This window comes from Procambarus clarkii, chromosome 41, assembly GCF_040958095.1.
Source record: "Procambarus clarkii isolate CNS0578487 chromosome 41, FALCON_Pclarkii_2.0, whole genome shotgun sequence".
NCBI classification, from domain to species: domain Eukaryota; kingdom Metazoa; phylum Arthropoda; class Malacostraca; order Decapoda; family Cambaridae; genus Procambarus; species Procambarus clarkii.
In genome coordinates, this window is record NC_091190.1 from 27,958,078 (window position 1) to 27,979,328 (window position 21,251).

Genomic DNA, 21,251 nt, shown 5'->3' on the forward strand with positions numbered 1-21,251 from the left:
GAGCCGGATGGGCAGACTGCATATTCCTTGACTGTCAGAAGGCATTTAATATGGACCCGCAGGAAAAAACTTACTCAAACTAGAAAAGCAGGCCGGTATATCTGGAAGAGTCCTAAGGTGGGTCAGAGAGTGTCTCTCAGGAAGGAATCAAAGGGTTACAGTGAGAACAGAGACATCAGAATGGAGAGTGGTAATAAGTGGAGTACCACAAGGGTCGGCTCCAGGGATCATCCTGTTTCTAATATGCCAATGATCTGACAGAGAACTTGCTCCTTCATATCAATGTTTGCAGGTGATGCAAAGCTAATGAGAAGAATCAGGTCAAGATTAGATTGTGGTCCGCGTATCCTTCAGAAACTGAGATAAAGGAGCTTTCCAGGTTCTATATAGAGCGAAGGTGAGACCCACTCTTGAATATGCATCCCCAGCATGGAACCCTTTCTTAAAAAAGGACAAGGAGAAACTAGAAAATGTCGAAAGATATGCAACGAGACTTGTTTCGAAGCTGAGGGGACTGAGCTACGAGGAACAACTGAGAGAACTGAACCTTACCACACTGAAGGAAGGAGAGAGTGTCAGGATGTCAGGTCTCACCCGTACCACATGATAGCGGGGTGAGGCCTGACATGATAACAATATATAAGAATCTGAGGGAAATTGACAAAGTAAACAAAACAGCGTTGTTCAAAGCCATGAACAGCGGAACGAGTCATAGATGGAAACAGGAGACGCAAATGAGCCATAGAGCCATCAGGAAGTATTTTTCTTCTGTGTTGAAGCTGTCAATAAATGATAAAATGCAGAAGTCGTTGAAGCAAATTCAATTAAAAAAAATTGAATGTAAATATGATAAAAGTGTGAGAAATGAGTCACTGCATTAATTCATCAACGAACGTTCAGAAGGTGAGGTTAGGAGCCTAGCTCGACCCTCCTGCAAGCACATCTAGGTGAGTACACACACACACACACACACACACACACACACACACACACACACACACACACACACACACACACACACACACACACACACACACACACACACACACACACACACACACACACACAGGTGAGTACAAGTGAGTACACACATCCCGTGTACAATATAGACAAAGCATTAGTGCATTATTGTCTGCACTATCAAGGGACTAAAGACAGAACTATATCAACTCTCTCTCTTCTGTCTACAGGACTATCAAGGGGCTACAGCCAGAACTATAACAACTCTCTCTTCTGTCTACAGGACTATCAAAGGGGCTACAGCCAGAACTATAGCAACTCTCTCTTCTGTCTACAGGACTGTCAAGGGGCTACAGCCAGAACTATAGCAACTCTCTCTTCTGTCTACAGGACTATCAAGGGGCTACAGCCAGAACTATAGCAACTCTCTCTTCTGTCTACAGGACTGTCAAGGGGCTACAGCCAGAACTATAGCAACTCTCTCTTCTGTCTACAGGACTGTCAAGGGGCTACAGCCAGAACTATAGCAACTCTCTCTTCTGTCTACAGGACTGTCAAGGGGCTACAGCCAGAACTATAGCAAACTCTCTCTTCTGTCTACAGGACTGTCAAGGGGCTACAGCCAGAACTATAGCAACTCTCTCTTCTGTCTACAGGACTGTCAAGGGGCTACAGCCAGAACTATAGCAACTCTCTCTTCTGTCTACAGGACTGTCAAGGGGCTACAGCCAGAACTATAGCAACTCTCTCACTTCTGTCTACAGGACTATCAAGGGGCTACACGGAAAACTACAACTACAACTACGATGACGCAAGTACGTACCAGGACTACGAGGAGGTGATAGAGGACGCGCCGAACTTCCTGGCGCGCTCACAGACCTTCAAGGTGGAGGTGGGGCAGTCAGTCATCATCCCCTGCGATGTGGAGAACGCAGGTGTGTGGCCTCTTACACCAGCTGTTGCAGCATGATGAGTGGCCTCTTGCTGCATGTGTTGCATGATGAGTGGCCTCTTGTCGCATGATGAGTGCCTCTTGTTGCATGTGTTGCATGATGAGTGCCTCTTGTTGCATGTGTTGCATGATGAGGGCCTCTTGTTGCATGATGAGTGCCTCTTGTTGCATGTGTTGCATGATGAGTGGCCTCTTGTTGCATGATGAGGGCCTCTTGTTGCATGTGTTGCATGATGAGGGCCTCTTGTTGCATGATGAGTGCCTTTTGTTGCATGTGTTACATGATGAGTGGCCTCTTGTTGCATGATGAGTGCCTCTTGTTGCATGTGTTGCATGATGAGTGGCCTCTTGTTGCATGATGAGGGACTCTTGTTGCATGTGTTGCTTGATGAGGGCCTCTTGTTGCATGATGAGTGCCTCTTGTTGCATGTGTTGCATGATGAGTGGCCTCTTGTTGCATGTGTTGCATGATGAGTGCCTCTTGTTGCATGATGAGTGGCTTCTTGCTGCATGTGTTGCATGATGAGGGCCTCTTGTTGCATGATGAGTGCCTCTTGTTGCATGTGTTGCATGATGAGTGCCTCTTGTTGCATGTGTTGCATGATGAGGGCCTCTTGTTGCATGATGAGTGCCTCTTGTTGCATGTGTTGCATGATGAGTGCCTCTTGTTGCATGTGTTGCATGATGAGGGCCTCTTGTTGCATGATGAGGGCCTCTTGTTGCACGTGTTGCATGATGAGGGCCTCTTGTTGCATGTGTTGCATGATGAGGGCCTCTTGTTGCATGTGTTGCATGATGAGGGCCTCTTGTTGCATGATGAGGGCCTCTTGTTGCACGTGTTGCATGATGAGGGCCTCTTGTTGCATGATGAGGGCCTCTTGTTGCACGTGTTGCATGAAGAGGGCCTCTTGTTGCATGTGTTGCATGATGAGGGCCTCTTGTTGCATGATGAGGGCCTCTTGTTGCATGAAGAGGGCCTCTTGTTGCATGTGTTGCATGATGAGGGCCTCTTGTTGCATGATGAGGGCCTCTTGTTGCACGTGTTGCATGATGAGGGCCTCTTGTTGCACGTGTTGCATGATGAGGGCCTCTTGTTGCATGATGAGGGCCTCTTGTTGCACGTGTTGCATGATGAGGGCCTCTTGTTGCATGATGAGTGCCTCTTGTTGCACGTGTTGCATGATGAGGGCCTCTTGTTGCATGATGAGGGCCTCTTGTTGCACGTGTTGCATGATGAGGGCCTCTTGTTGCACGTATTGCATGATGAGTGGCCTCATCTTGCAGTGTAGCATGATGAGTGGCCTCATCTTGCAGTGTAGCATGATGAGTGCCCTCATGTTGCAGGTGTAGCATGATGAGTGCCCTCATGTTGCAGTGTAGCATGATGAGTGGCCTCATCTTGCAGTGTAACATGATGAGTGGCCTCATGTTGCAGGTGTAGCATGATGAGTGCCCTCATGTTGCAGGTGTAGCATGATGAGTGCCCTCATGTTGCAGGTGTAGCACGATGAGTGGCCTCATGTTGCAGGTGTAGCATGATGAGTGGCCTCATGTTGCAGTGTAGCATGATTAGTGGCCTCATGTTGCAGTGTAGCATGATGAGTGGCCTTATGTTGCAGGTGTAGCACGATGAGTGGCCTCATGTTGCAGGTGTAGCACGATGAGTGGCCTCATGTTGCAGGTGTAGCGTGATGAGTGGCCTCATGTTGCAGGTGTAGCACGATGAGTGGCCTCATGTTGCAGGTGTAGCATGATGAGTGGCCTTATGTTGCAGGTGTAGCACGATGAGTGGCCTCATGTTGCAGGTGTAGCGTGATGAGTGGCCTCATGTTGCAGGTGTAGCACGATGAGTGGCCTCATGTTGCAGTGTAGCATGATGAGTGGCCTTATGTTGCAGGTGTAGCACGATGAGTGGCCTCATGTTGCAGGTGTAGCACGATGAGTGGCCTCATGTTGCAGGTGTAGCGTGATGAGTGACCTCATGTTGCAGGTGTAGCACGATGAGTGGCCTCATGTTGCAGGTGTAGCATGATGAGTGGCCTCATGTTGCAGGTGTAGCACGATGAGTGGCCTCATGTTGCAGTGTAGCATGATGAGTGGCCTTATGTTGCAGGTGTAGCACGATGAGTGGCCTCATGTTGCAGGTGTAGCACGATGAGTGGCCTCATGTTGCAGGTGTAGCGTGATGAGTGGCCTCATGTTGCAGGTGTAGCACGATGAGTGGCCTCATGTTGCAGGTGTAGCATGATGAGTGGCCTTATGTTGCAGGTGTAGCACGATGAGTGGCCTCATGTTGCAGGTGTAGCGTGATGAGTGGCCTCATGTTGCAGGTGTAGCACGATGAGTGTCCTCATGTTGCAGGTGTAGCACGATGAGTGGCCTATGTTGCAGGTGTAGCACGATGAGTGGCCTCATGTTGCAGGTGTAGCATGATGAGTATCCTTATGTTGCAGGTGTAGCACGATGAGTGGCCTTATGTTGCAGGTGTAGCATGATGAGTGGCCTCATGTTGCAGGTGTAGCATGATGAGTGGCCTTATGTTGCAGGTGTAGCACGATGAGTGGCCTTATGTTGCAGGTGTAGCATGATGAGTATCCTTATGTTGCAGGTGTAGCATGATGAGTGGCCTTATGTTGCAGGTGTAGCATGATGAGTGGCCTCATGTTGCAGGTGTAGCATGATGAGTGGCCTCATGTTGCAGGTGTAGCATGATGAGTGGCCTCATGTTGCAGGTGTAGCATGATGAGTGGCCTCATGTTGCAGGTGTAGCATGATGAGTGGCCTTATGTTGCAGGTGTAGCACGATGAGTGGCCTTATGTTGCAGGTGTAGCATGATGAGTATCCTTATGTTGCAGGTGTAGCATGATGAGTAGCCTCATGTTGCAGGTGTAGCATGATGAGTGGCCTCATGTTGCAGGTGTAGCATGATGAGTGGCCTTATGTTGCAGGTGTAGCACGATGAGTGGCCTCATGTTGCAGGTGTAGCATGATGAGTGTCCTCATGTTGCAGGTGTAGCACGATGGGTGGCCTCATGTTGCAGGTGTAGCACGATGAGTGGCCTTATGTTGCAGGTGTAGCATGATGAGTAGCCTCATGTTGCAGGTGTAGCATGATGAGTGGCCTCATGTTGCAGGTGTAGCATGATGAGTGGCCTCATGTTGCAGGTGTAGCATGATGAGTGGCCTCATGTTGCAGGTGTAGCGTGATGAGTGGCCTCTTGCTGCAGGTGTTGCATGATGATCAACTGTACATCCCTGACAGGTGATATTAGTGCCTCAATGATCAATGATCAATGATCAATCATCAATCATAGGGTATTTCTAAACTGCTTTTCGAATAACATAATTTCTCGCTGCTATTTATATTACTGGAGACTGTATTTAAGTCAAGACTGTGGGTCAAAGATGGAGATTTGCTTTACATGTAAATAGATAGGAAACCTGATTCTCCCCTGACCTGATAACAATGTTCATGTACACAGATTCCACAGCTCTATGTGTTACGTGAATTGCTGAATTTAAATGGTTGCATTACATTAATTTACGCATTATTTAAACAACTTTAAATGTTAATGAGTGAGGTAATTCTAAAGGTTAATGAGGGTCGATCTTGGCGTGGATCCTTACAGGTGTTAACAAGCTCATTATTAAGAAAATTCCTTCCAATGGCGGGAGGGAGAAGCTGATATCTGTGGGGAGTGAGCGGGTGATCAGAGACTCCCGCATCGCTGTGGACGGGTCCCGTCTCACCATCACGGACACCAGGCCCAGAGACGCTGGAACCTTCCTCTGTACCTTCGAAATGGAGCCGCCTATTCAGCTTAAGCACACGCTGGATGTCCAGTTCGCACCCACCATCAAAGCTCTAGACCCGCCAGAACAGCACGTGCCTAAGGGCTCTACCGTGACGCTGGAGTGCAGAGCTCAGGGGAACCCAGAGCCCGTCATCCGCTGGTCTCGTCAAGAGAGCCCTCTCCCATCCAACCTTCCAACTGAGGTCAGTCACTATATACTCTCGGTGTGCATGTGTACGTATATTTATAATATATACAGTACAATATATCTATATGTGTAGGCGAGAATAATTCTTCGAGGATGAGACCCTCTTCCCTCCCCCCTTTTCTCATTCAAATTCCCCCTTCTCTCATTTCTCTTCCCTCCTCATCCTCATCATCCCAATCATGTTACCTCTGTCTCCCAATCTCTACTCTCTCTCACCTCTCCCCTTTTCCTACCCACTCTCACCCCTACACATTTCTTCCCCTCTCTCTTTGCTTCACCCCCCCCCAACATCTCCCCCCTACCCTCTCCCCAAACCTCATTCCTTCCCCAGCCCCCCCCACCTTTCTCTCTCTCTCTCTCTCTCTCTCTCTCTCTCCTCTCTCTCCTCTCTCTCTCTCTCTCTCCTCTCTCTCTCTCTCTCTCTCTCTCTCTCTCTCTCTCTCTCTCTCTCTCTCTCTCTCTCTCTCTCTCTCTCTCTCTCTCTCTCTCTCTCTCTCTCTCTCTCTCTCTCTCTCTCTCACACTCCCTTTACACCTCTTCCCACTCATTTCACCCGGTAAACGGCGGGAGTAAGCATAGGTAAACACTACAGTTTTGACAACCCCCGTATTTTATTTCAAATTTTATGAAAATCACAGAGGAGGGCACTTAAGATGCCGATATTTGGTAAAGCATGGTACTTAGGCCGACCCCGACTGGGCCTATGAAACAAATTACATGCACCTACCTTCCGGGTTGGACAGTTTCGCTTCATGTAGGTCGGCGTTCAATCCCCGACAGTCCAAGTGGTTGGGCACCATTCCTTTCCCCCGTCCCATCCTTAATCCTTATCCTGATCCCTTCCAAGTGCTATATTGTCGTAATGGCTTGGCACTTTCCTCTGATATTCCCTCCCCTTCCCTCTCCATATCTCATGTGTGGACGAAAAGTGAGGATAACCTCACTCAATATATATATATATATATATATATATATATATATATATATATATATATATATATATATATATATATATATATATATATATATATATATATATATATGTATATATATATATATATATATATATATATATATATATATATATATATATATATATATATATAAGAGAAAAAGTCTATTTGCTTGATAGATATATATCAATATCTATAAGAAAGAATGTCTGTTTTTTTGTCAGTTTGTCTGCCTAGGTTGGAGGTCAGATGCTCGGGATTAGAGTCACCCAACTTTTGCTGAAGATAAGATTCTCTTTATCCTGTTAAACTGAATTTGTCCCATAAATTCAAATGTTAAAATATTGTCCTCAGGACAAATACGCATAACATCCTTTTGTCCAACCACTTAGAATTGGTCACTGCAGCCCGACGACCTTGCTTCTAGCAAGTCTGCGTTCAATTCCCGATAGTCCAAGTGGTTAGGTATCATCCCTTATTGTCTCCATATCTCTTCCAAGTGCAAAACAACCATACCAGGTAACCACTTGCTCTTTATGATTACATACCTCACGTGACTAAGGTATCACCGCCCTGGCGGGGCTCCTGCAGGGCAACACCCTGACGCTGGAGGGCCTGGACCACCACGTAGAAGGTACCTACCTGTGCACGGCCGACAACGGTATCGGGGAGTCTGCTTCTGCTGCCATGTCCATCACCGTGGACTACCCTCCAGAGATTATCACAGAGAAGGTAAGTCGCTCGTATCTCTGGTACACACGGCGGTTCTCAAAAATGTGAGAACCTGCTCACACACTCCCATCCTCTGGCACCTCTCCCTGCTCACACACTCCCATCCCCCAGCACCTCTCTCCCTGCTCACACACTCCCATCCCCCAGCACCTCTCTCCCTGCTCACACACTCCCATCCCCCAGCACCTCTCTCCCTGCTCACACACTCCCATCCCCCAGCACCTCTCTCCCTGCTCACACACTCCTATCCCCCAGCACCTCTCTCCCTGCTCACACACTCTCATCCTCCGGCACCTCTCCCTGCTCATGAAATTGTTGTTCACCGATAGTTTTCTTCTTGTATGCCTGTAGTAATTTAAGTTGCTTTTTTGCTTTGATAGCCCACACAGCGGTCAACACTGAGTTGCGACAAAGACGCACAGATCCAAGCCTCTATGGTCCAGGGCCCACCTGCACGTGTTGCTCAGGGTCAAGGTTTGCCTCCGAGAGGACCTCGTTCTCACCACGGCTGAGATCTTAGAAAAGGTCTCTACCATAGGAAATGTCTCACCGGCTGACATCCTGGAGACCAGAGAAGGTGTTCACCTGCTCTTCTCCAGCGACAACGACCTGGAGAAGCTATTCCCCGCCTCCACCACGACCACCCTGCTAGACGCCGGTCGCACCCTCACTCCTCCACGACGCTACCTGGCGGACACGACTGTGCCAGACACATCAGCGTATGGATCTCCGCCCGTAACGACGACAACATCCTCGCCAGCATCAATGGTTGCGTGTTGGCCAAGACCAGCACCAACTCCGACAACACCCGCAGACCGACGCTGAAAGTGACCTTCAGCACGGCCATCGTAGCGACCCACGTCACGGAACACGGACTTAAGTGCGCCGGAATCACTATTCCACGTGCCCAAGTGATCAAGGAACGATTCACGGACCTTCGTCAGTGCTTCAAGTGCTACCGGTACTCCCACTACACCAGGAAGCGCACCGAGCAAGTGTAGAAATGCAGTATCTGTGCCCAGAAGCATCACTACACAGCCTGCACATCCTCCCACCGACGCTGCCTACTCTGCAATGGCCCGCACACTGCATTTTCACCTGACTGTCTCCACCGGCAGGAGGAAATGAAAAAGACGACAGCAACCACTACCTCACCTCAGCCCGCCAACCCACCTACGTCTACGTCTTCCCCACCTGGGGAAGCTGCTACTACATCACCACCATTTGGTCCCTCACCTCCGCAGCCTTCACTACCACCAACCATGCCTGCAGTTACCACCAACACCATCCTGCTACTGGTACTTCTACACCTCGACGACAAATTGGCGGGAAACGACGTCAATCGATACGTCCACACACAGTCAACCGGCTGCTCACCGCAAATGGACTACCGACGGTGACGACACCAGGTGATCTTTTCTCAGCTCCTCCACTTGCTGCTGTTCGTTCGACCCCGCAACAGGCACCACAACCAGCCCGGTAACAGGGATGTCACCCACCCTGGCTGCCCGTGCCAACGAAGACGACGAAGGACCACCCGAACCTCCCACAACCGACACCAGGAGGCTCTTCAAAGCCACCACCGACGTCGACGAGAATGGCCTTTCGACCGACGACGAAGACAAAAGTACTTGTCATGTGCTCTTCATTCCGCACAGCAAGTTCAATGGCAACGCAAACACCAGACGAAAATTGGGCCACATATAGCAAGAAAGTTACCCAGAACACACACCCGTACCCCATGTATGTCCATGCCAACACCATGAACTCCTACACTGACCTCACCATACTGAAGAAAGAATACCGCGACCCAGAATTCCACCGCAAATTCCCAGACGAACAAATGCAATTTCTCGAAAAGGAATACGATCCTGATGGTACCAAACTAGCGAGGTTGTACTGTTCAAGTATAGAGCGTCGCCTTGTATAATAAACGACAACCTGGCGACCAAGCCTCCTGCGGGCCATACACTGCGAGCGACCATGAAGATCCCATCCATCCGCAGATCTCCGGTATCAGATATTGGTACTGGTAATGGCCCCAAAGAGCCTCCACTTACTGTGCCTGTGCCTTATTCTTATTCATGCCCGTGCTCTTAATCTTACTTACCGTGCTCTTACTTATATATTCGTGCTCTTACTCACTTATTCATGACCGAGCCACCTTTTGGGTGGCTCAATCAATCTTTGATGGTAATGGCGTTCTCATAATTTCTTTCCGATAATATCCTTATATTTATGTATTCATTCCTAGCCCTGTATTCATTTCAACTTCCTGTTGCAATTGTACTTCCTCCTCTCCCTCCTGCTTCTCATTTTTGCTTCCTGACACTGTCTATTAAACCAGGGGTTATTCCTTACTGTTGGTATGAAACACTCTTCAGCCTCCTTGCATTTCCATTTGACTGGGTCCATCATATCTTGTACTGTTTTTTCCTCTAAGTAATTCCTCCCGCTGCACTTCTCCCAGATATTCCCATATTTTCCTATAATCCCCTTTCCTATAGTCAACTCTCCTCTCCCAGATCTCTTGCCCATAGTCACAATTTTAAGTTCGATCATGAAGTCAAAGACACAATGGTCACTGGCTCCTAGTGGTATTTCATGTTCCAAATTCTCGCCGTCTTTCTCGTTCTGGGTGAAAATCAGGTCTAATAGGCTCGATGTACCCCGAGCCTATATACACACATATACACATTGTGTGTGTACTCACCTATTTGTATTCATATATTTGTGCCTGCAGGATCGAGCATTAGCTCTTCGAACCCGCCTTTCTAGCCGCCAATTGTTTAATGCTCTTGTTCTCCTTCCCTCTCATATCTACTTTTAAAACTATGAATAGATATTGCTTCCACAACATGCTCCTTTAGTTCATTCCATTTTGCCACTACTCTTACGTTAATTGAAACCTTTGTAACATCTCTATGACTTATCTGAGTTTCAGCCTTCGAAACATGCCCACTTATTCTGATGACATTCAGTGTGAACATTTGATCCATTTCCACTTTGTCAATCCCATAAGCGTTTTATACGTCTTTATCACGTCTCCCCGCTCACTCCTTTTTTTCTAGCGTCGTCAGGTTCAGATCGCAGTCGCTCTTAATACCCAATACCTGTGTATGTATGTGTCTGTGTTTGCCATAGTGCCTATCTGTGTGTGGCTGTGTCCGCATGTATCGACGAGCATCAATCAATGTGACTGTGTGTATGTGGTCACCAAGCCACAGAGCACGCCCTCTCACCAAGCTGACCTTCTCCCTCCAACAGACCATCGTGAGGACTGGCGAGGGCGACACGGTCGAGCTTGCCTGTATAGTCAAAGGTCGACCTTCCCCGGATGTCACTTGGACCAAAGATGACCATCCGCTCCCGGACACCGACATGGACACCAAACTTTATATACCAGAACGCCAAAACAATTCCTTCGACTCGTACACCGCCCACCTGAGACCCGCCCACGCCGCCCATGCCGGCTACGCCGCCCACACCACCGCCCATTTCGCCCTCCCCCATGCCACCCATCGCCACATCTTCACCATAAAGAATGTTTCCGAGAAAGACTTCGGCGCTTACGTCTGCATCGCGAGGAACAACTATGGTCAGAAGGAAGCTGTAATCCAGATGACAGGTGTGTTGAGTCCAGGTGTGTTGTGTCCAGGTGTGTTGTGTCCAGGTGTATGGTGTGTTGTGTCCAGGTGTATGGTGTGTTGTGTCCAGGTGTATGGTGTGTTGAGTCCAGGTGTGTTGTGTCCAGGTGTATGGTGTGTTGAGTCCAGGTGTGTTGTGTCCAGGTGTATGGTGTGTTGAGTCCAGGTGTGTTGGTGTGTTGACTCCAGGTGTATGGTGTGTTGTGTCCAGGTGTGTTGTGTCCAGGTGTATGGTGTGTTGTGTCCAGGTGTATGGTGTGTTGTGTCCAGGTGTATGGTGTGTTGTGTCCAGGTGTATGGTGTGTTGAGTCCAGGTGTATGGTGTGTTGTGTTCAGGTGTATGGTGTGTTGAGTCCAGGTGTATGGTGTGTTGAGTCCAGGTGTATGGTGTGTTGAGTCCAGGTGTATGGTGTGTTGTGTTCAGGTGTATGGTGTGTTGAGTCCAGGTGTATGGTGTGTTGAGTCCAGGTGTATGGTGTGTTGAGTCCAGGTGTATGGTGTGTTGAGTCCAGGTGTATGGTGTGTTGTGTCCAGGTGTGTTGAGTCCAGGTGTGTTGTGTTGTGTCCAGGTGTATGGTGTGTTGAGTCCAGGTGTGTTGTGTCCAGGTGTGTTGTGTCCAGGTGTGTTGTGTTGTGTCCAGGTGTGTTGAGTCCAGGTGTGTTGTGTCCAGGTGTATGGTGTGTTGAGTCCAGGTGTGTTGTGTCCAGGTGTGTTGTGTCCAGGTGTATGGTGCGTTGACTGCAGGTGTATGGTGTGTTGACTCCAGGTGTATGGTGTGTTCTCTTCAGGTGTATGTGTTGTGTTCAGGTGTATGGTGTGTTGAGTCCTGTTGAGTGTATGTGAGTGTTGAGTCCGCGTCCCTGGACTTGCCAAATCACACACATTACACACTGGACATGTGTCGAAAATTTAATAACCTTCGAAAACCTAACCCCTTTAATAAATGTAAACAGAGCCGCTATGATTAAGGGTGTATGGTGTGTTGACTCCAGGCGTATGGAGTACAGTATATAGGATAAATATTATAAATTTGAGAAAATCTTTCTCAGGATATGTTATTTTATACATGAAATAAACCACATTTCACTAAGTCTTCACGAGGACCTCCTGAGACATCTCTCTCATCATTCCCACTCGTTGAAGATGTTCTTAACATTCCTCTTTCTCACCCCTGGCAAGGATTCATCAAGCATTTTCCCATCCCCTTACAGCACCTGTTCATCGCTGAACAACCATGGCGGCTTTGTTGCGCCATGGTTGATAACCATTCATCAAACAGTTTACAAACTTGTAAGCTTCACAACACAAGGTTATTAAAGTTGTAAACAACCTCGTAGTGCTTCGGAGCACATACAATGTTTAATAAATGTAAAGGAGGTATCAGTGACTAAGGGAAGATGTACATGTTTCGTAAGTGGTTGCGTACATCCTTAATGAATGCCCACCCAGGGCTTCGCGACTGCCCCTGTGGATCTCTAAGTCACCTTCCTCCTCGTTGAATGTGATTGAATGGGATCGAACCCGCGTTCCTGGACTTGCCAATCACACACATTACACACTGGACATGTGTCGAAAATTTAACAACCTTCAAAAACCTAACCAGTTTAATAAATGTAAACAGAGCCGTCATGATTAAGGAAAGATGTACAGGTTTCGCAAGTGATGGCACAAATGCTTCATGAATGCTAGTCCTGCACTCCTTTAAGCCACTTCTAAATTCCTTGCAACTCAGAGGCTGAGACCTTACTTCATGGTCTCCACGGCCTCAAGAGCCGCCTCTCTCATCACCCTTCCCAAACTACACTTCCTAGGTTCACCAAGCCAGTCTAATCTCTAATTACCAGCGTAGGGATCCCTAATGACCCTCCTTTAGTATGGACATTACTAAAAAAAAGAACAGGTGGGCTACCTGTCCCTTGGATAGCCCACACAGGGCTACCCAAGTCACCTAAATAATCTCCCCTTATTCCCTAGCGACAAGTTACATCTCTCTTCCCCCTCCTACGATATCACTATCAAGGTTCACCTAGATAACCAAATCTCGAATAATTCCCCCTTATCTCCCTCGCCAGGGTTACCCCAAGCCACCTCACACCTTTCTAAGATGTCTGGGCCTAAGCCACCTCTTCTAATTGTTGTCCAGGTATGCCCGAGTCGCCCCAGGTAACCAGTACCCCCACCGGGGGGGAGAGCACCAGGTACACCCTCACCTGGGTGACGGAGAGCTACTACCCCATCACTGACTTCATCATCAAGTACCGCAGGTCACACCTGGGGGCCTGGCAGGTGAGTATACCTTAGTGCTGCAGTGGTGGTTAGTGGTGGTTAGTGCTGCAGTGGTGGTTAGTGGTTCAGTGGTGCAGTGGTGGTGCAGTGGTGGTTAGTGGTGTAGTGGTGGTTAGTGGTACAGTGGTGGTTAGCAGTGCAGTGGTGGTTAGTGGTACAGTGGTGGTTAGTGGTACAGTGGTGGTTAGTGGTACAGTGGTGGTTAGTGGTGCAGTGGCGGTTAGTGGTACAGTGGTGTAGTGGTGGTTGTGGTACAGTGGTGCAGTGGCGGTTAGTGGTACAGTGGTGGTTAGTGGTACAGTGGTGTAGTGGTGGTTGTGGTACAGTGGTGCAGTGGCGGTTAGTGGTACAGTGGTGTAGTGGCGGTTAGTGGTGTAGTGGTGGGTAGTGTAGTAGTGGTTAGTGATGCGGTGGTTAGTGGTGCAGTGATGTAGTGGCAACTAGTGTGTAGTGATGTATTGGTGGTTACGGTCGTGGTGGCTAGTGATGTAGTTGTGATGTAGTTGTATTTATTTATTCAGTGATACCTATGGGTATAGTTTTTCCTAGTGGTGGCTAGTGATATAATGGTAGAAAAAGGTATATATATCTATGCATACGTTTTATTAATGTAAGTGCTCTTCATAAGAGCTCCATATGTGCTCTTCGTGCCAGTATAGACTTGCACGAATACCACATATGTACCCCAGAGAGCACACACACATGTGTCCTGGTGTTGACAACATCCCTCACAGACCAACCAGACTATGGTGTTGGCCGGGTCGTGGAAGACAGTGAGCAGGAGTGTGGAGGCTGCCAGAGGGACCCACAACACCACCACCAACACCACCACCACACACTCCATGGTGTTTACCCTCGACGACCTGGACGTGGCCACGGACTACGTGGCCGTCATCCTCGTCAGGAACAAGTACGGCTGGTCAGACGAGTCCCCTCACTTCTCCTTCTCTACCAAGAAAGGTGAGTGTAAGGCTAAAAGGAAAGCCAAAAATCCCTTTAATGGGATGAACTCCTCGCGATAGATCTATGAAGGGAAGGGGGGTGCCTTGACATGCCTGAAAATATGGTGACCAGGGTGGAACATGTCTGAGGGCCACACCTGGCTCTGAGGGGCCAATACAAGCCAGGGTGCCACAGGTATGATGGCCACACCTGGCCTGAGGGGTTTAATATACACCAGAGTGCCAAAGGTAAGGTCTGGTGCCCTCAGCACGCTCTTGACCCATAGCTCAACACCCTATCTCACCTAACCTACTCATTATTGAAACGTGTAATATACAATGTATATTATTTTGTTAAATATTTTACTGTGAAAATTAGAAAGAAAAGTTTATTTTCTTCCGTACGAAGTAAATTAGAGTTTATTAAGATTTGTTCTTTCTTTGCGAGGAAAATGTGCGTGTCGACCAGATTACGGCTCGGGTGTGAATGATGTAATTTATACTTCAATTTAGGAATTCGATATCATTATATATGTGTATTTACCTAGTTGTACTCACGTATATTCTCTTGCAGGGTCGAGTATTAGCTCCCTAGCCCCGTCTTTCCGCACGTTTGTAAGCTCTTGGAACTATTTATTCAAGCGGCTTGTCCCGCTGTCCTGAAGGTCGTTATCGAGTTCGCTCCACAATCTATTCTTGTGGCCGAGGGCCAGCAGGATTTCACAAGCATTTACGCAACTATTTACGAAACCTGTACATCTTTCCTCAATGATAGTGACTTTGTATTTATATTAGACTTATTTACAAAGTAAACCGTTATAAAGTGTTCTGTTAGTTCTGTTATACACTTCCTTTTCCACTTTCCTATACCACTGTTGTTCTGTGGTCTAAGTCCTCGACCTACAACTGAGAAACCCGGGTTCGATTCCCTGACGGGGTAGAAATGATTTTACATGTTTCATTTCATTTGATGCCTCTGTTCACCTAGTAGTAAACAGGTTTCCAGGAGTTAGGCAGCTGTTGTGGGTTGCATCCTGAGGGAGGTCAGACCCGGGGCGTCTTCCATAAGGCCTAGTTCCCCTTGTCCAAAGGCTCCCCCCCCCCCGTCAAGGGGAAGGGGGAGCACTTCTTGTGTACTCACCTAGTTGTGCTTGCGGGGGTTGAGCTCTGCTCTTTCGGCCCGCCTCTCAACTGTCAATCAACTATTTCTAACTACTACTACTACTACTATTTTTTTCCACACACACACACACACACACCCCAGGAAGCAGCCCGTGACAGCTGACTAACTCCCAGGTACCTATTGACTGCTAGGTAACAGGGGCATAAAGTGAAAGAAACTCTGCCCATTGTTTCTCGCCGGCGCCGGGATCGAAGGATCACATGTCCAGCGTGCTGTCTGCTCGGCCACTGGTCGTGTGTGTGTGTGTGTGTGTGTGTGTGTGTGTGTGTGTGTGTGTGTGTGTGTGTGTGTGTGTGTGTGTGTGTGTGTGTATTCACCTACTTGTGTTTGCGGGGGTTGAGCTGTTCTCTTTCGGCCCGCTTCTCAACTGTCACTCAACTGTTTACTAACTACTTTTTTTTTTACAGCTGACTAACTCCCAGGTACCTATTTACTGCTAGGTAACAGGGGCATTCAGGGTGAAAGAAACTTTGCCCATTTGTTCCTGCCTGGTGCGGGAATCGAACCCGCGCCACAGAATTACGAGTCCTGCGCGCTATCCACCAGGCTACCAGGCCCCTGTGTGTATGTGTGTGTGTTCTCACCTAATTGTGCTTACAGGGGTTGAGCTCTGGCTCTTTGGTCCCGCCTCTCAACCGTCAATCAACTGGTGTACAGATTCCTGAGCCTACTGGGCTCTGTCATATCTGCATTTGAAACTGTGCATGGAGTCAGCCGCCACCACATCACTTCCTAGTGCATTCTATTTACTAACTACTCTGACACTGAAAAAGTTCTTTCAAATGTGTCTGTGGCTCATTTGGGTACTCAGCTTCCACCTGTGTCCCCTTGTGCGTGTACCACCTGTGTTAAATAATCCATCCTTGTCTACCCTGTCGATTCTCCTGGGAAATTTGTATGTGGTGATCTCCCCGGGCTCTTCTGTTTTCCAGCGACGTGAGGTGCAGTTCACGCAGCCTTTCCTCGTAACTCATGCCTCTTAGTTCTGGGACTTGCCTAGTGGCATAACCTTTGAACTTTTTCCAGCTTCGTCTTGTGCTTGACAAGACCAAACTGGATGTGGCCCCAGCTTGACATGCTGGGGCCATATCCTCCAGGATTGGCCTTACATATGTAGTATACAAGGTTCTGAAAGATTCCTTACACAGGTTTTTGAAGGCGGTTCTGATGTTAGCCAGCCTCGCATACGCTGCCGATGTTATTCTTTTGATGTGGGCTTCAGAAGACAGGTTAGACGTGATATCAACTCCTAGATTTATCTCTCTGTCCGTTTCGTGAAGGACTTCATCCTCCATTCGGTATCCAGTGTCTGGCCTTCTATTTCCTTCCCCTAGTTTCATTACCTTACACTTAATTGGGTTGAACTTTAGTAGCCATTTGTTTGACCATTCCTTCAGTTTGTTTAGGTCATCTTGTTGCCTCATACTATCTTCCTCTGTCTTAATCCTCCTCATAATTTTTGCATCATCAGCAAACATTGAGAGGAACGAGTCTATTTCCTCTGGGAGATCATTTACATATATCGGGAACAGTATAGGTCCAAAAACTGATCCCTGAGGTACTCCACGGGTGACGCCTCGCCACTCTGAGACCCTATCCCTCACAATGACTCTCTGTCTTCTGTTGCTTAGGTACTCCCTTATCCAGTGAAGTACCTTCCCTTTCACTTTTACCTGCATCTCCAGTTTGTGCATTAGTCTCTTATGTGGTACTGTGCCAAAGGATTTCTTGGCAGTCCCAAAATGTGCAGTCTGCCCATCCTTCTCTTTCTTGGCTGATTTTTGTTGCCTGGTCATAGAATTCAATCAATCCTGTGGGGCATGATCTGCCATCCCTGAACCCATGCTGATGTTGTGATATAATTTTCCTCCGCTCCAGATGTTCCACTAGCTTTTTTCGCACAATCTTCTCCATCACCATCTTCTCCATCAATCTTACATGGTATGCAAGTAAGTGACACTGGCCTGTAGTTCAGTGCCTACTGTCTGTCACCCCTTCTTGAATTTCGGGACTTTATTAGCCGTCTTCCAAATTTTGGGCAGTTCATCTGTTACCAGTGACTTGTTGTACACCATGGCGAGTAGCTTTCACAGAGCTTCTGCTCCTTCCTTTAGTATCCAAGGTGAGTTTTCATCCGGTGTGTGTGTGTGTGTGTGTGTGTGTGTGTGTGTGTGTGTGTGTGTGTGTATTTTTACTCTTTGTGCCTGCAGGAATGAGCTGTTAGCTCTTGGATCCCTCGTTTCTAACCGTCGGTTATCCGACTCCCAACCTATTTTCATCTATCATTTTTACAACATATATTTCACACACACACACACACATACACACACACACACACACACACACACACACACACACACACACACACACACACACACACACACACACACACACACACACACACACACACACACACACATACACACACACACACACACACCCAGGAAGCAACCCGTAGCTGCTGTCTAACTCCCAGGTACCTATTTACTACTAGATAAACATGAACATTATAACAGGGCCGGGGAATCGAACCCGGGCACATAAACAGTAACAGGACCCCAGGAACTATGGCCCCATCAATGCTCATAGTGATAGACTCCCCACTCTCAATACTAATCGCATTTGGCCTTAAATATGTAAGAACAAATGGGCCTAAGTCCAACCAAATCTAGAGTAAACAACTATCACATTACTGGGTGACTTCCCCACCTGTGCAACACAAGAAATATAATATATTCACATGATGTACAAGGTACGTGAACTTAGTAAACATTGGTACAGTAGACGTCAGCAAGAGGCTTCAAAGGTAAATTGGTATTAAACATTAATCAATGTGAACGTGACCAAAAATGTTAAAAGTTTTAAAGTTAAGTGACAATTTCAAAAACAACTTTGTTAAAATATCGAGAACTCGGCAAACGAACTCATATTTATTATTCTCAATAACATCAGAAACACACATTTATATAGAAATAAATACACGGAACAGATACAGAAGTGCTCGTCTGGTAAAATAATATTATATACTACTGTAACAATTTCTAAACCTTGAATTTCCTGGGAAAGATTTTACAGCGCTGGTATGACACACGCAACACACGCTGGACACACGCAACACACGCAACACACGCTGGACACACGCAACACACGCTGGACACACGCAACACACGCTGGACACACGCAACACACGCAACACACGCTGGACACACGCAACACACGCTGGACACACGCAACACACGCTGGACACACGCAACACACGCTGGACACATACGACGCACACACTAGTTAACGAGGCAATTAGGTACTTGACACATCGGCATATAAAATATAACATGTGAGAATTATTTATGTTGTCAGAAAATTATACGGTTTAAAAATTAAAGGTAGCAATGTATATAATAAACATCTACTTATGTCAGGTTTTTATGGGAAGGAAATACATGGTATGGACATATATGTATAAATGTATATACTAGTGACAACGAATATATAATTTATATCTTGTAAGTTAGGGCGCAGTGTATATTGAAGGAATTTTTATATACATTGGGTCATAACAGGCCAGTGGGACTGCTCCCCCCCCCCCCTAGTGTTGATCACGGTGCGTGTGTACTCATCTAGTTGTGCTTGCGGGGGTTGAGCTCTAGCTCTTTGGGCCCGCCTCTCAACCAGTCAATCAACAGATTTTTTTGTTTCCACACACACACGCACACACACACACACACACACACACACACACACACACACACACACACACACACACACACACACACACACACACACACACACACACACACTCACACACACACACACACACACACACACACACACACACACACACACACACACACACACACACACACACACACACACACACACACACACACACACACACACACACACACACACACACACACACACACACACACACACACACACACACACACACACACACACACACACACACACACACACACACACAGAAAATTATTCGTGACCAAAAATGTTAAAAGTTTTAAAGTTAAGTGACAATTTCAAAAACAACTTTGTTAAAATATCGAGAACTCGGCAAACGAACTCATATTTATTATTCTCAATAACATCAGAAACACACATTTATATAGAAATAAATACACGGAACAGATACAGATGTGCTCGTCTGGTAAGCACATCTGGTGTGCTCGTCTGGTGTGTGTGTGTACACACACACACACACACACACACACACACACACACACACACACACACATCTGGTAAGCTCGTCTGGTAGGCTCGTCTGGTATCTGGTAAGCTCGTCTGGTGTGTGTGTGTACACACACACACACACACACACACACACACACACACACACACACACACACATACACACACACTTTGACGGTTGAGAGGCGGAACCAAAGAGCCAGAGCTCAACCCCCGCAAGCACAACTAGGTGAGTACACACACACACACACACACACACACACACACACACACACACACACACACACACACACACACACACACACACACACACACACACACACACAGGAAGCAGCCCGTAGCAGCTGTCTAACTCCCAGGTACCTATTTACTGCTAGATGAACAGATGCAATCAGGGTGAAAGAAACTGCCCATTTGTTTCCGCCTTCCCCGAGGATCGATCCCCGCATCCCTAGGACTAAGAATCCCGAGCGCTGTATGAGTGAGTGAGTGTATATGTGTGAGTGAGTGCTTATGTGTGAGTGTAAGTGTGAAGTGCGAGTGAGTGTACCTACTCCCTAGCCCCACCTGATCTCTTCTTCTTCCCACTTCCACAGCCATGGCGGTCCTCCACTCCACCAGCGGGGCGAGACGTGTCTCCACTCTCCCCACCATCCTCCTCATCTCCATCCTCGCCACCATATAGAAACAAATCCACTTTCTCGCCAGAAACGCTGAGAAACATAACCCCCAGAAGGCCCTGAAAGCTTCCTGATATTCCCGGACCTCCTGAACAATTGGTGTCAATCCACAGACCGGTGTCCCACGGAAAAAACTCTAACGGAACAGTGATTCACTTTATAGTTCTGCCCCGAGACAGCGAGTGTTGGTGTCAGTGTGTGGAGTGTCGACCAGGCCACAAGTGGACTGGTGTCTCCCGGAGTGTCGACCAGGCCACAAGTGGACTGGTGTCTCCCGGAGTGTCGACCAGGCCACAAGTGGACTGGTGTCTCCCGGAGTGTCGACCAGGCCACAAGTGGACTGGTGTCTCCCGGAGTGTCGACCAGGCCACAAGTGGACTGGTGTCTCCCGGAGTGTCGACCAGGCCACAAGTGGACTGGTGTCTCCCGGAGTGTCGACCAGGCCACAAGTGGACTGGTGTCTCCCGGAGTGTCGACCAGGCCACAAGTGGACTGGTGTCTCCCGGAGTGTCGACCAGGCCACAAGTGGACTGGTGTCTCCCGGAGTGTCGACCAGGCCACAAGTGGACTGGTGTCTCCCGGAGTGTCGACCAGGCCACAAGTGGACTGGTGTCTCCCGGAGTGTCGACCAGGCCACAAGTGGACTGGTGTCTCCCGGAGTGTCGACCAGGCCACAAGTGGACTGGTGTCTCCCGGAGTGTCGACCAGGC

General features: G+C 47.9%; 1 protein-coding gene across 1 annotated transcript in view; it reads left to right on the top strand.

The window, feature by feature from the left end:
- Positions 1-20,874, top strand: part of LOC123751641 (lachesin) — a 66,760-nt gene extending 45,886 nt beyond the window's left edge. The window contains exons 2-8 of the mRNA XM_069339494.1: positions 1,725-1,895; positions 5,543-5,910; positions 7,460-7,600; positions 10,868-11,228; positions 13,392-13,534; positions 14,269-14,494; positions 20,458-20,874. Coding sequence (XP_069195595.1) covers positions 1,725-1,895; positions 5,543-5,910; positions 7,460-7,600; positions 10,868-11,228; positions 13,392-13,534; positions 14,269-14,494; positions 20,458-20,546 — 1,499 coding nt within the window. The 3' untranslated portion in view covers positions 20,547-20,874. The remainder of the gene's footprint in view (positions 1-1,724; positions 1,896-5,542; positions 5,911-7,459; positions 7,601-10,867; positions 11,229-13,391; positions 13,535-14,268; positions 14,495-20,457) is intronic.
- Positions 20,875-21,251: the final 377 nt, after the last annotated feature.